Below are 14,081 nucleotides of genomic sequence, written 5' to 3' on the forward strand. Positions count from 1 at the left end.
TCAAACAATAAATGCCTCATACATAATTTATTGAATTCCTATCTCATTGTCTGTCTCCTCCACAAACCACGATACACAATAACTGCAACAAATCATGGAGGCAGAATGGAATTAAGCCATAGACTGCATTGCAGTATATGCTTCTGCAGCAGGCCTACCAAACAATGCCTGATGAAAATGAATTAACAATGAAGGACGAATTCAAATGCAGTAATTTAATCACGGCGAATTTAAGACAAAAGTTAAAAAGGGGCGAAACAAATCAAAACAAAGTAAAGCCTGAAACACAAGCAGATGGCCTAGTAATGGGAAGCAGGTTGGGCTGGTTGCTAAGTGACAAGGGCTAAGATGAGGGTCCATAGTTTTGGCCGCGGTTTTGCAGGAAAAACACTTCTCCTCCCTAGTCTGAGCCACCCTCTTTCCCCATAGTGCTGTGGTTCTGACGCTGGCGGGGCAGGACAGGAGGCAGGCCTGGCCAAATGAGAAACAGACCCCCTTCACCCCAGTATTGCCTATTTCTCCCTGTGGCTTTTTTGTTTTCAAAGAAAAAAAGAACGCTCTCCAAAAATAGATTTGGGGCTCGCGTGCCAATGGGTTTTGAAACCGTTTTTTTCCATTCCCTCTAGTCACGCAAGTAGCCTGGCAAGACCTTGAAGAGAGAGCAGGGGAAAAAACAGAACTCGTAAGAGACAAGAGGATCGGAGGGGGGGGGGGAAGTCTCTCTGGAGTGTTTGGAGAAAGGATTGTGGTAAGCTGAGGATGGAGCATCCCTGGAGCCTGGCCCTCTGCTGAGGGGAACAAGGAGCAGAGACTTCCGTGCAAGCTGCAGGTATGAGGGGTTTATGGGTAATCCAAGCATGAGCAGAGAGACCTCTCTCTGGTCTGGCCTCATTTTAACTGGACGGTAGCCTGGGTTTCTCCAGAGAAGAGTTTGATCCTTACCAAAGGGCCTGCAGACAAAGCAGCTCACACCCGAATGCGAAGATTCCCATTCCTTATGTCCATAAGCCCGTATCCTTTACTGTGATTCACTTCACAAGTGACTGATCTCTGCAGCCGGTATTCATCTTTTTATCTGTCACATCATATACTATGTCATCAAAATGAGATCACTGGGTAGATTATAAAAAAGAGAGACATTATCTTGCCCTGGTTAACTACCTTTGAAGGTCTGCCTATTTTGGTAGCTTCATTATAGAATGTGCTTTTGAACATAAGACAGTGAGAAGGACCAATGGCACAAGCTCTTCTGCAGAAGCCATGTTAAACCCATTATATCCTCCAGTCGTTATAGTCATTATGCCTTCAGGGCTACATGAGCCCTCTACTGCTAGAGAGCATGGAAGTTCTCTGGAACATCTGAGTAAGGGTTAATTTTTTGGCTACCTTTAATGTCAGGTAGGCATGCTGCCTGAAACCCTCAGTCCTCGGACAAGATGTAAAAATATGGTCCCCACCCTGTGCCCCAGGGCCTTTTTAAATGAGGAGCTTCACAGAGAGGTTTCTCTAGAATTCCTGTCAACACTTCACACATGCAGGTTTGAGTGTAGATTCCCTTTCACATTATATATACTTTTCTTTATTGAAAATGATGTAAGTCGAAAAATTTAAGTCCAGTAATTATGCTGATGGTTTGACCTCCAGTGTAGCTCTACTACTTACAGTACAGAATGTTAAGAAAATGTAACTGGACAAGCAAATGTGTTGTTATTTCTCCTTTAAGGTTTTTATATAACTTAAGCACAAAATGATTCTGACAGATACATGTGCAATGCATTGATGGGCTTATTGGATATATTTTTTTTGTTTTCCCTCCTTTACTATATAAACAAACTCTTACATTTCAAACATCTTCAAATGCTTTCCCCAACATTTTATCATAGATAGATACATTATATCACACATTACTGGCCATTTGTAATGAAAGGTACACATTAGATTCTGTTCATTAGCTGTCAACTGAAAATCAACCAAACCTAATGTGACTGCAGGTCTTTTTTAATGCAGACAGCCAATTCCTCAAAATAGACAATTAACATTGTAGTGTTGATCAAAAGATTGCCATCTTTCAGGTTGATATAAAAGTCTAACCTGTTGCACTCTTGGTAACCAGTTGAGTAGTAGTTCAGTAAGATAAAAAAAAAAAACGTACTTGTCAAGAGTAATTTTTCACTGTTAAAAGAATCTACCATAATTTTGGTAGAACTACATCACTGAACCCATTTTCAGGTGTAATTTTCAGATTAAAATCAGGCACTTGTGTCTTGATATTAAAATTACTTACTCGGTCATTTAATGGACTGAGTTTGTAATTCATCAGGCATGTAATAGCCAGACCATCATGTCAAGGTCACAGATTTCTGGAGAAATTCAAGCTCCAATTCCAGACTACGTCAAAACTTATCATGTTCTGATTAGCCATAAATTTATATAAGCATGTATATATACTACATGGTGAAGTGCATTACAAAGACCCAAACACATCAAAACAACACTAAGTAACTAGTGGCGATGAAGGTCAATCCCATTTGCCTGTGTTTTGTTGAAGGTGAACTTGAATATACCACAAAGACTACAGCCAACAGCCAACTAGCACGTACGCTCCGCGCCTGAATGATCGTAAAAACTCTCCATACCAGCAGGCAGCTGTAGTCTGTATTCATCATTCAAAAAGGAAAACCAGAAGACCAAAAGGACAAATTCAAGATGTTAGTTAGCCAGTTAGCACATTAACAAAAAAAAAAAACAATGTTGAAAGAACAAATTATATTAACCGTGTGCTTGAAAACAATAACAGGAATAATTACCAATTGTTTTTAAAGAGCTCAATGGATAAAAAGTAATCATACATAATATAATAAGTTTGGTTTGATCTCACACCTCTTGATTTGGTTTGTTGTTTGCTTTCCTGACTTGCGTTCCTCTTCTCCTGCACTGAGCTGAACTGCCAATTAGAGTGATTACATTCACCGATGGGCTCCGCCATCTTTGATGCCAATCGAAAGTGCAGATTTGCCGGAAAAAAACACAGACAGGGCTGTCACAACACAAAAACTAGGGTGACAGGTGCCTACCAATGGCCTCAAATCAACCAAAAGCCAATTGTTGGCTTGGTGTGTCGGTCCTCTACAACTTGCACCCATTATGACACACACTGTTAACAATCTATCAAACTGTGAGTTAGAATGCAACTGTAGAATAAAATTTAAAATGAAAAAAGAAATAAATTTCCAAAGATTTAATACATTTTACAGAGGTTCTGTTACTAATTAATGTTATGCGAAAGGTCATTAGTTACAAACACTGAAATCCTCTTCAGACATTCACTCCTTTTTTTAAAGACATATCTTTGAAACTTGCCTACGGAAAATAAAACACTATCAGATGTTTTGTTACCATCAGAAAAGGTAATTGTGTAATTATGCTACTTATGCAGCTTTTTGCCTAAACATAATTTGACTGAAACAAGCAGTGCCCAAATCACGAAGCAACAAAATGCTTCACAGATACAGCTGTCTGTAAAAAGCATGATGCTACTGAAGCGGTAATAACTCATTCTGTTATTGTGTTGCGAGAAAAAGAGAGCATTGCATCTATTCAGAAGGGTGCTATACTGCTAACAAAGGCAAATCACTCAACAAAGCATGAAATTAGTTGATTAGCAAATTCTTTGATCAAAGTGTGGAACTGATCAATTTTAATAACAACACTTTTGTTCTCCAGCAGGTTTAAGGATTTCAAAGGCGGGATGCTTCCTCTGTGAAAAAAGCAGCTTTAAGCATGAACAGCATGAACACATAGCTAATGATCGCACTGCAACAGAATACAAATGAGTGTGCTTTCCAAGTTCGAAAGGGAAGTTATGGCATTTGTCAGCCTGGGTGTTATTCTCATATTGTTGTCCATCATGGCTATTAGTATAGATATGGTAAATGTGAACAGCAAGGACAAAACAATTAGAACAAGGGGCACTAGCATCTTACAGCTTTCCAAATAAAAAAATGGAGCAGAAGTAGAAGTTCAAAACTATTTTCTTTTGACGGAAAGTTAACACAAAATGTAGTCCCCTGGAAATCCATGTACAGAAGCTTTTATAGAAAACTACATACAGACTTATTCATGTACACATGCTGATTTATTTACATCAGTGTGAGGCTGCGGTTCACTTTTGATATAGCTTCTGTGCATGCTACACAAGTATTAGCTAGTTTCCAAACTGAAAACCAAAATGACACCGTAGACACCCTTCAGTTTTCCTAGACTTTACATTCAATAAAGAGAGGATCCAGTTGTGTTAGTCTCTCCAGTTTTCTGCAATCTAGGATATGACTTAATTAACATTAAAGGGACAGTGCACTTTAAAAAAACAAACAAAAAAAACAAACATTTTTCCTCTTACCTGTGGTGCTATTTATCAGTCTACATTGTTTTGATGTGATCTGAGTGTTGGAGATATCAGTGGTAAAGATGTCTGCTTTCTCTTGAATATAATGCAACTAGATGGGACTCAGCTTGTTGTGCATTTTAACAGCAATGACTCTTTACGATATCATGACCTGGTTACTTATGAGAAGTTTCATAAAAGAACTATTTATTTTCTATCAAACTTAACCAGCCAGTTGAATCACAGCACTGAATGAAGTGTGCATCTACTGCTAGCTCACCTAGCACCACAGCACTAGCTAATGTTAGCGGACAGTAGCGGAGGCTCGTGTCTGTCACAGACACGAGCCTCCTGCCTATGAGCGCATGTCTGATTCCCTCTGCATGGGTATACTAGCCTGAGTGTCAGACTGAAGCTCCCAGAACCTTCAGTCTGACATGGCTTCCATTGAAGGCGATTTACAAGGGGGAGGGAATTTGATTTTTTCCCTAACCAATCAGTAGAGATCAACGACTCACCCAGAATGTGACGTCATTAGTATCCATGCCTCGGGGGTGCAGAAAACAAGCGAGCATTGCCCGTTTAAAATGTCTCCGTCGTCATGCACGCCCAGCTGCATCGCCGTTAAATCCAGTTTAGCAGCTTCCTTAATTTGGTCCTCCATTAACGCGAGTAGTGGTGAAATACCTCGATAGCATCGTTAATGTGGTCTGTAGGATCTGTAGCGGTCGCCTCACCAGTTACCCACCGGCGTACAGCTTGACATCAGCGTGGCGCTGATTGGCTAATCGCTAGACCCCCGGCGTTCATTGGTCCGTCCATCGTTTGGACGGACCAATTGGCAAATTCATTGAAGTATGCCAGACCAGTAATGCAAGCCTACTCAGTTGAGTGGGCGGGGTCTATGGTCTGGAACCAGGCTATGGGTATACAGTTGTCGGGTGTAGTTTGTTAGAGAGAAAATAGTTCCTACAGGAAACTGCTCACAACAAGGTCTGCAGATTATCTTGAGTATCCTGGTCATACTTTCTATAAAAGAGACATTGCTGTTGAGTTTTTCAAATGTATTCATTTGGTGCTCTGAGCACCACAAGTCGAGTGACATCTAGTTCTACTACATTCAAGAGAAGGCAGACGTCTCTACGGACAATATCTCTAACACTCAGCAACTCAGACCACAACAGTCTGGATTGATAAATAGCACTACAGGTAAGAGGAAAAATAATGTAGTTTTGATTTGGGGATAAACTGTCCCTTGAAACTTGTTAGAGTCCACGTTTCTCAAACTTCAACAATGGGCATGATGAGTAGGCTTACAATATTATCATGACCAACAGTCATAATGGACAAAAAATATGTGAATGACATCCAGCTAAACAAATACATATAGTTAAGTGGTTATCAGGAAACAGCAGGCTAAGAGAAAAAAAACTGAAAGATCAAGGATTTTCAGTATCATAAAAGTATGACAGCATTGACAGCTCTATAGGAGACACAGATTTTAAAGCAGTATGTCAGTGAAAGGAAAAGGGCACCCTGGCACTGAAGATTGCATGTTAACAGAGCAGCCTCCTGCGTATCCACTTTGTGTTGACGGGAAAATGATAGATTTCATTTGGTTTACGCAGAGCCTTTAATTTAAGCTTTGAGTAATGACTTGGCTTTTGCCCTCTTACTCATATCATCTGAGTTCTGTTGTGTATATACTGGCCCCTGATCCAAGGTGCTCGGTTTGGGTCACAGCATTCATCTCATAACCTGAGTCTGCTATGACACTCAAGTTGAGTGTATCATCAACAGGCTGTCCAACTCAGCCAGCTCCGCCCATATTTCCAGTCCACGGACAAAAAATACACACATGAATTCACCCCTGTGTGCGTGTGTGTGTGTAATTGCTCAGAATACCGCAGGGTTTAGGTTTCAGCTCCATAACCAGTCAGAGGCGGGCCTTGGAGCCGACAAACAGCACTCGTCCAGTTTCAGCTCTGTTTCATCAGGCAGCAGAGTGTTGTCCTGCCTCGGGCAATATAAGAGTGATGCAATGAGTTCTCATGACAGGTTGGGTGGGGATTTTAAAAAATAACACTGTTTAGAAACATTGTTGACATGCATTAATTCTAACGTGAAAAAGTTCAAAAGAGCTCTGACAAATGCATTTCTTGATATAAAAGTTGAGTATGTTACAACGCTTGAACCTTCTGGCGTTCGATGAAAAGTACATTGGGGTGATCATAGTTTAGTGTTTTTGATGTTTTTGTTACATCACCGTATCATTTGAGAGCCATCAAATTTTAAACATAGAGATTTTATGTACAATATAAAACATTCTAGTAATACTAAACTCTGATTGTTGACAAATTGTTCAACTTTGCTTTACTTCACCTTGTTCTTATGTGTTATATGATCTGGGGAATAGATATTTAGGGCAGTTAGCAGAAACAACAACATAGACCAGCATTTCTAAAGCAGCAAAACAAGGATAACTGCAGAGACGATAAAAAAGAAGTAATAACAGTTTAAGATTTATTGGGAGAACATTAGCGGCATACGCCTAAAGATCAAAATGTGAGATTTGACCTGGGATTTGGTGTGGTCAGTTTAATATGATGAATGACTTCTAAGCTGCAAAACATATTGTGAACAAGATCTTTTGGCAAAATGGATGAATGGGCGTTAGAACACTAAAGCAGGATGGAAATAACTCTGGCTCCATTTGAATGTGGTGCTAATTTGAACAAACAAGGAATGGAATAAGGCTCATGTGAGAATTTCATCAGAGGCAACTTAAGGTTTCTTTATGTTATCCAGTGTGTTTTATTTCAAAGTCTTGTGTTTTGCCTTCATGTGTGTTGGAAAAGCTTCACTAAGAGCATTAACAGGACAGAAGGGAATGTGTCAAGGTTTTTGTTCATTGTTGTTCATGGCTGCTTTTTGTAGAAATGAGGGCATCTGTAAAGCCATTACTTCAAATAACTTCTGGTATTGTGATTTTGTTACATCAAATATGCCTATCAAGTTCTAAATAACACTTAATGGCTATCATTAAATCAAATATTGTTAATTTGAAATACATTTGCTTAGGACTGAGACAATACTGGGACTCAACTGGGCTGTTTGAGGCCCACATCTGTCCACTTATCCTATTGCCCCTGGGACAAAAGGGAGTTTGAGTTGCAGAGTTTATACAAAGTCTTAGCTCGAGGTTACAGGGTAGTGACTTTAGATGTATTTAGATTTTGGAGGTCTGGGATGCCAGAAAATACAATTGAGCCTTCTGCAGGTGCCTAAATCAACAAAATATCTGATCTGGCCACCTAACTTCCAAACTCTCACGGTAAACCACTGGTCATGTCATGTGCTTTGCAAAATGTCACGTCACCACCTGCTTGTTAGACATATTGAATTTAAAACACTGGTTGTCAATTCAACATCATACAGCTCTAAATACATCTATGGATTAACCGCACATAATGACTATCATCATATGCTTCATTTTCATACCATTATTCTGAGCTGGTAAAGATGTGACAAAGGCGACAATTTGTTCACATAAGTACTTTAATCAGGCACTTTTTGCTCAAAAAGACTTCTCCGGATGAGCCTGGAATATGTGTGAACATTTGGAGGAATTTCTCTTCTATGGCACCATCATATGCCCAGTTTGGACAAACATGAAACGTAAGTGGCAGGTAACACTGTTCAGTACAAAACAAAACAAACAACAAGGTACCTTCTATCAAATAGGTAGTGTTCATGTATATTTGGCCAAGGTCAGAATAGCATCCTTGTAAATAATTTACCAAGCTTCTCTGTTTCTTAAGTCTACCTATATAATAAATAAAAATACTGCAGAACGTTAGAATTAATTAAGATAATGTTAACAAGGGTCTAAAACTAGGGATTAAGCAAACAAAATACTTATATAACAATTTGAAGGAGAGAGGAATCTACATTTAGGCCATAGCAGGGCTCTACTGCTCTAGTTATTAATGCAAATGTATACATTATTTCATTTTGTAAAGGCTGCCAAAAACACAATTATGATCATGAATGTATTTATGGCATAGGCATCTGTGTTAAAGTATTTTGAAATATGGCTGAACATGTACCTGACATGAATTTGCTCTCATTAACTAGGAAACATTCTCTGGTGGTGTTTGAACATTCATAAAAATACATTTTTACTTCCATCACACCGTATGTAACATTTGTTAGTATCACTTTTAATCCATATACTATTCTTTATAGTGCTAGGGTACAAATGTGGTCCAAAAGAACATTCATTACAGCTTCTCAGTAAATCTATACAAAAAATCAGGCCAAAAATGAGAAAAACCTACTGCAAATTTCAGTGTCAGGATGGCACTGATTTAGAGCTTAAAGGATATCTTCGGTATTTTTCAACCTGAGCCCTATTTCCCCATGTGTATGTGTGCGTATGATTCATAGGTACAACTTGTTTTAAAATTGGTTCAGTATTGAGGGAGGCGGATGCAGCCGGCAGCTGCGAAACAAGCTAAAACAGTAGATATGGGGGCAAATGCGTCCCGTATAAGTTTTGCTCATTAAAAGTGCTTTTTTTCACCACTGACCGGTTCAGATCGCCAGTGCTATCTCTGTAAATAGCATACTAAGCATTTCCCTTACCCTTCACTTCCTCTGGGCTGTGTGTGAGACGTCATCTCGCGAGAGCTTTGCTTGTTGCCGGAAGAAAACAGAGGAGTCATGCTGAGCGCCGCTCAGAGTGGCGCTGGTTGTCCCAGAGTACAGTTGAGAGTTTTACTGCATCGGTATCATGGCTGCATATTTACCCGATTTCGAGAATGAAGATGAGCCCTTTTACTACGATGGCCGCCCGTACTTATTTGAGCCCGAGTATACGGACGAGGAGCTCCTACAAATTGAAGAGCAGACGAGGACAGAGAGAGAGGGCCAACGAGCAGACGAGGGTGAAGCAGCGGCTGCACAAACGCGAATCTCTGAGGACTGGTGGTGCTCCTATGGTTGCTGTGACTCCATGCCCACAGAGGAAGAATGTCTGTGTTGCAACGAGTGGGACCTGTTGCCCAATATTCATGGTCTCGATGTGTCCTGGGATGATACAGAAACTACCAAACGCTATGAAACTACGTTAGAGGATTTCCCCCCTCTGATCAACAGGGCAGTGCTGGATACCTTTTTTCATGTGCCCAAAATAAATTGGAGGCGGCCAAAACCACAGGGACCAAATGGTCAACTATCCATCAAGTAACTAATATGTCTTTATGCATGTAATACTGATACCTAGAATTGTCTCCGAGACGCACATTTACTGCAAGCAAAGCTCTCGCGAGATGATGTCACACACAGCCCAGAGGAAGTGAAGGGTAAGGGAAATGCTTAGTATTTTACAGAGATAACCCTGGCGATCTGAACCGGTCAGTGGCGAAAAAAAGCACTTTTAATGCGCAAACTTATACGGGACGCATTTGCCCTCATATCTACCGTTTTAGCTCATTTCGCGACTGCAGGCTGCATCCGCCTCCCTCAATACTGAACCAATTTTAAAACGAGTTGTACCTATGAATCATACGCAAACATACACATGGGGAAATAGGGCCCAGGTTGAAAAATACCAAAGTTATCCTTTAAGTAATGTTTTTCTGATATTTTACTGAGGAACAATAGATGAGTAGAAAAATGACCAGAACCTGCTTGCATTCTCTGACATGATTAGGCTGCTGATGGAGCAAACAGTTTTACATTTACCACGTAGCTGCTCAACGTTCTCCCTCACATGAAGTATTTTCACAATGCAAAATGAAAGCAGTAAGGCTCATTGTGAGAAATTAAAGCCAGGGCACCTGAAGGACAGGATCATTGGATGTCAGGTTTCATTTTCTTTTACAGAAAATGAAGGGACGTATGTTGAGGACTAAGACAACTTTTCAGCATTTCACATTCATGATAACCTTTTGATGTGAGATCAAATACTGGAACCGTAGAAAATCCGATCACACAATAGTCTATTCTGACTGATGTTTCATTTGTTCAAGCAAGGACATCTCTTTCTCTATAAATATTTACAATAGCCAGTTACAAATAACCCAATTCATAAAGCATTGATGAAGAGCTTCATTTAAAACCACAAGGTTAAGAATCACGAGAGATAAAACCAACTTACAGTACAAACAAGTATACAGTACAAACTACAAATATACAAATATAGAAATATATTCTGAGGTTTTAGCAACCTTTTGACACATTAATGCCATTTCTTGTCAGAAACCACATGTAAATATAAAAATATAGACAATGCTTTTGTACAAAATATTGACATCATGTATGAATCTCCATTCAAATGTGCAAATTAACACTGATCAACAGAAGAATGAGGAGTTTCTTTCACACAAGGATAAACAAAAAAAAGGTTTAGTCCATTTTGGCCTGTTAGTCATGTAGTTTAATTTTTCTTCAGTAAGCACCACAACTTCAGTTATTTGGACTTCTTAGTGTGACCATGTGTACTCTTGAGAAAGAGAATAGCATTTACTCATTTCAGGTTGCAGCCCCTGTGGTCATACAGTAGAACAAGTCTGGGACAGCAATGACTCAGTCTTTATTCACCCTTAAAATGTGTCTTTAGAATTTAAATCCTCAGCTCTGCCTCTTCACTGTGCTCTAAATTGTGTTCAGTTGTGCTGATCATCGATGCGGAGGGGCCCTGTGAGACACTGAAGGGTGTGATTGCAGGAGAACGTGCTGCCAGTGGTGAGAGAGATGGGGAGAAACTTGGAGACATGGCGACGGAGGAGATGGATCCCTCTGCGCTGAGAGGGGATCTTCGCAAAGAAGCCAAGTGGGGGAAAGTCCTCCCCACTGCAGGCTTTGGAGGTACAGTTTTGGCCCCAGGGTGGGCCACAGAGGTTATGAGAGGTGGGGGGTCGATTCTTGACTCTGCCTTTGCTTTGTGATGAAACGACCTGCGAGGATGAGGAGGAGCTGTTTCATCTTTTAAACGTGCTATTTCAGTAAAAACATTAGCTAAAGGTTGGAACTGGGGACACCAGTTTAGCAGGTAGTCCCAGTTATAGCTGCCCCTCAGCTCCTCATCACTGGCCACGATGGCTGTCAAGGAGCCATCGACTGCAGGCTTTCCATCCTCTGGGAAAGTATAATCTTTAGGGTGGGAGATACTAAGTCCCCGTCCCACACCCACATACCCACCCCCTTCATCCCTGTAGACTGGCACCTGGCCAGCTAATAAAGTACTATTAAGACTGCCCAGTTTCTTCCCTTTGAACCAATCTATTGAAGGCTCACAGGACACATCTGATAGCTGATCTGCATCCTGCTGGATTCCAGAATCCGGACCTCGGGCAGAGATGCGCTCCTGCATGGAGGATGAGATACTTGACACTCTGGGGTATTCATTGATCATTCTGATCTCATCATCCTCTGCTGCTTCTGCCTCCGCAGAGCCACGTCCACTGGAGTGGGAAGGATCCAAGGATCCTCCACGAGTGTATGGACCCCCACTGCTGCCACTCTGATCAGCTGTGTATCCAGGAAGAGCCTGATGGTAAATCATTTCACTTGCTGCTATCTTTGTTTCGTCAAACTTGTGCAGCATGGTACCTGATGCCGGTGTCCGTCCATGTGCATTTCGGTCCCTCTTCTGCCGTCTTAATTTAACAAGAAAGAGTGCCACAGCAATTATTATTAGTATGACTATAGTCCCAAGTGAAACTGCAATGACGCTGATAAGAAGCATATTCATGTCATTAGTGAGACCAAAAGATGTACGGGTCACATCTACAGTAACTTTGGCCACTGCTACACGGGACATCTCCAGAGGGCTGTGAGCAGTCACGTCCAGTGTCATTAGACGCAACTCTCTTTTAGAGCGACTCACATGTCTACTGTAGCTGTCCATCTTTAAGAAAATCGCTCCTGTTGATTTATTGACTTCAAAATAAGGCGAACTGTCTGCTAGGGAGTAGAGGACAATGCCATCCACGCCTCCGTCCTCATCTCTGGCTTGGACTTTGCCAATGATCTGACCTTTCTTTGCTCCCTCAGGCACTTCGAATGAGAACTCTGAGGAGGTGAAAACAGGATCATATTCATCCTCCCCTGTAACATAAACCTGCACTGTTACAGTAGCAGAATAGTTGCCAGCATCCATGGCAACAGCCACAAAATGGAAGGAGTTAACCCTCTCAAAGTCAAAAGTAGAGCGAGTCCGTACTTCTCCTGAAGTTTGGTTCATGAAGAAGGCCTCTCTTACCTCTTTAGAGTTGTCTAACATGAAGTACCTCAATTGTCCAAAAACCCCTCTGTCATGGTCAATTGCATGCAGCATGGTGACTAAGGCATTCTGGGGTTGGTTTTCCCTGATGCTCGCAGTTATGAGTTTGAGGGGAAAGAAGGGCCGGTTATCGTTGATGTCCTTCACCTCAATACTAATTGGGGCCAAAGCGTAGTGCCCTAGACCATCAGTAGCCTGGACAACAATCATATGGGACCACTGTCTCTCACTGTGTAGAGGTCTCTGCAGCCTCAAGGCTCCAGTCCACTGGTCCACTTGGAAAAGGTCTGTCTCGTCCCCTGAGCTTATGGAGTATTGCACTTCTCCATTGGGAGCAGAGTCTGGATCTATGGCAGATAGATGCAAGATTTCTGTCCCTGCTGCTGCACCCTCACTCAGTACTACACTGTACTCTGCTCTGCTGAAAGCTGGAGGGTTGTCATTGGCATCTGTAACACTGATGAGGATGGGCACACTAGAGCTACGCTGAGGGATTCCACGATCCGATACCACAACAGTCAGGTTATAACTTGGCATTGATTCAAAGTCCAGCTCCTCCACCAGGATCAGGCTGCCAACTGTCTGGAAACCCTGTCCCTCCAAGAATCGCACGCTGCTCTCAATCTGGAAGGCATTACCTGAGTTGCCACTGGCAATGGCAAAATCAAAACCACAGTTGTCCCGAGACAGGTCTCCATCCACAGCTTCTAAGGTCAGAACAGTTGATCCAGGAAGCCCATCTTCACTGACAGTGGCTCTGTACTCTGACTGGTGGAAGATGGGGGCGTTGTCATTGACATCAGACACTTGTACCTGCACAGTGGCAATTGATGAAAGTGATGGAGTGCCCTGATCCCGCACCTCAATTATCACCAGGATGGAGGGGTTCTTAAAGTCAAACTCTGTTTTTTGGTTGACAAACAGAGTACCTGTAAGATTAAAAAGAATGTGGTCAAAAAATCAGCAGCTTTATTTAAATTGTCTCTTCAGAGCCCATCATATTAATTATCAAAACTGTTCATTACACAGGGTAGTTTGCTATAAAAATAACAATGAATGACTCAAATAAATAATTGAGCTATAATTACATTTTGTAAAGACAGTAGCAGGTTTAAAGGGAACATTATTTGAGGCAAAGGAATTGCATTTTACAATAGGAGACAGAATAGCTTGGGGCAAAAAGAGGCCTCTTTTATAATACGCTTATTTTTAGATGCTATCTCAAGCAAAACATCGGAGGCAAATAACATTAAATCTGGGTTTCAATGATTTTAATGAACAAAATGATTAAATATTTTGCAATGTCTGTGGCAAATATGTCCAAACCTCAAATGTGTATCCAAGGAGAGCCATAGGGGATCATGTTTTTATGAAGGGTAATTAAGTGGAACTCTGGTTAGAAAACAA

At 41.2% G+C, this 14,081-nt stretch overlaps 1 protein-coding gene across 1 annotated transcript in view; it reads right to left on the reverse strand.

The window, feature by feature from the left end:
• Positions 1–9,892: 9,892 nt before the first annotated feature.
• LOC126406807 (protocadherin-16-like) overlaps positions 9,893–14,081 on the reverse strand; it is an 86,510-nt gene continuing 82,321 nt past the window's right edge. Inside the window, exon 21 of the mRNA XM_050071320.1 lies at positions 9,893–13,603. Coding sequence (XP_049927277.1) covers positions 11,013–13,603 — 2,591 coding nt within the window. The 3' untranslated portion in view covers positions 9,893–11,012. The remainder of the gene's footprint in view (positions 13,604–14,081) is intronic.

This window comes from Epinephelus moara, chromosome 2 (assembly GCF_006386435.1).
Source record: "Epinephelus moara isolate mb chromosome 2, YSFRI_EMoa_1.0, whole genome shotgun sequence".
Lineage (NCBI taxonomy): Eukaryota > Metazoa > Chordata > Actinopteri > Perciformes > Serranidae > Epinephelus > Epinephelus moara.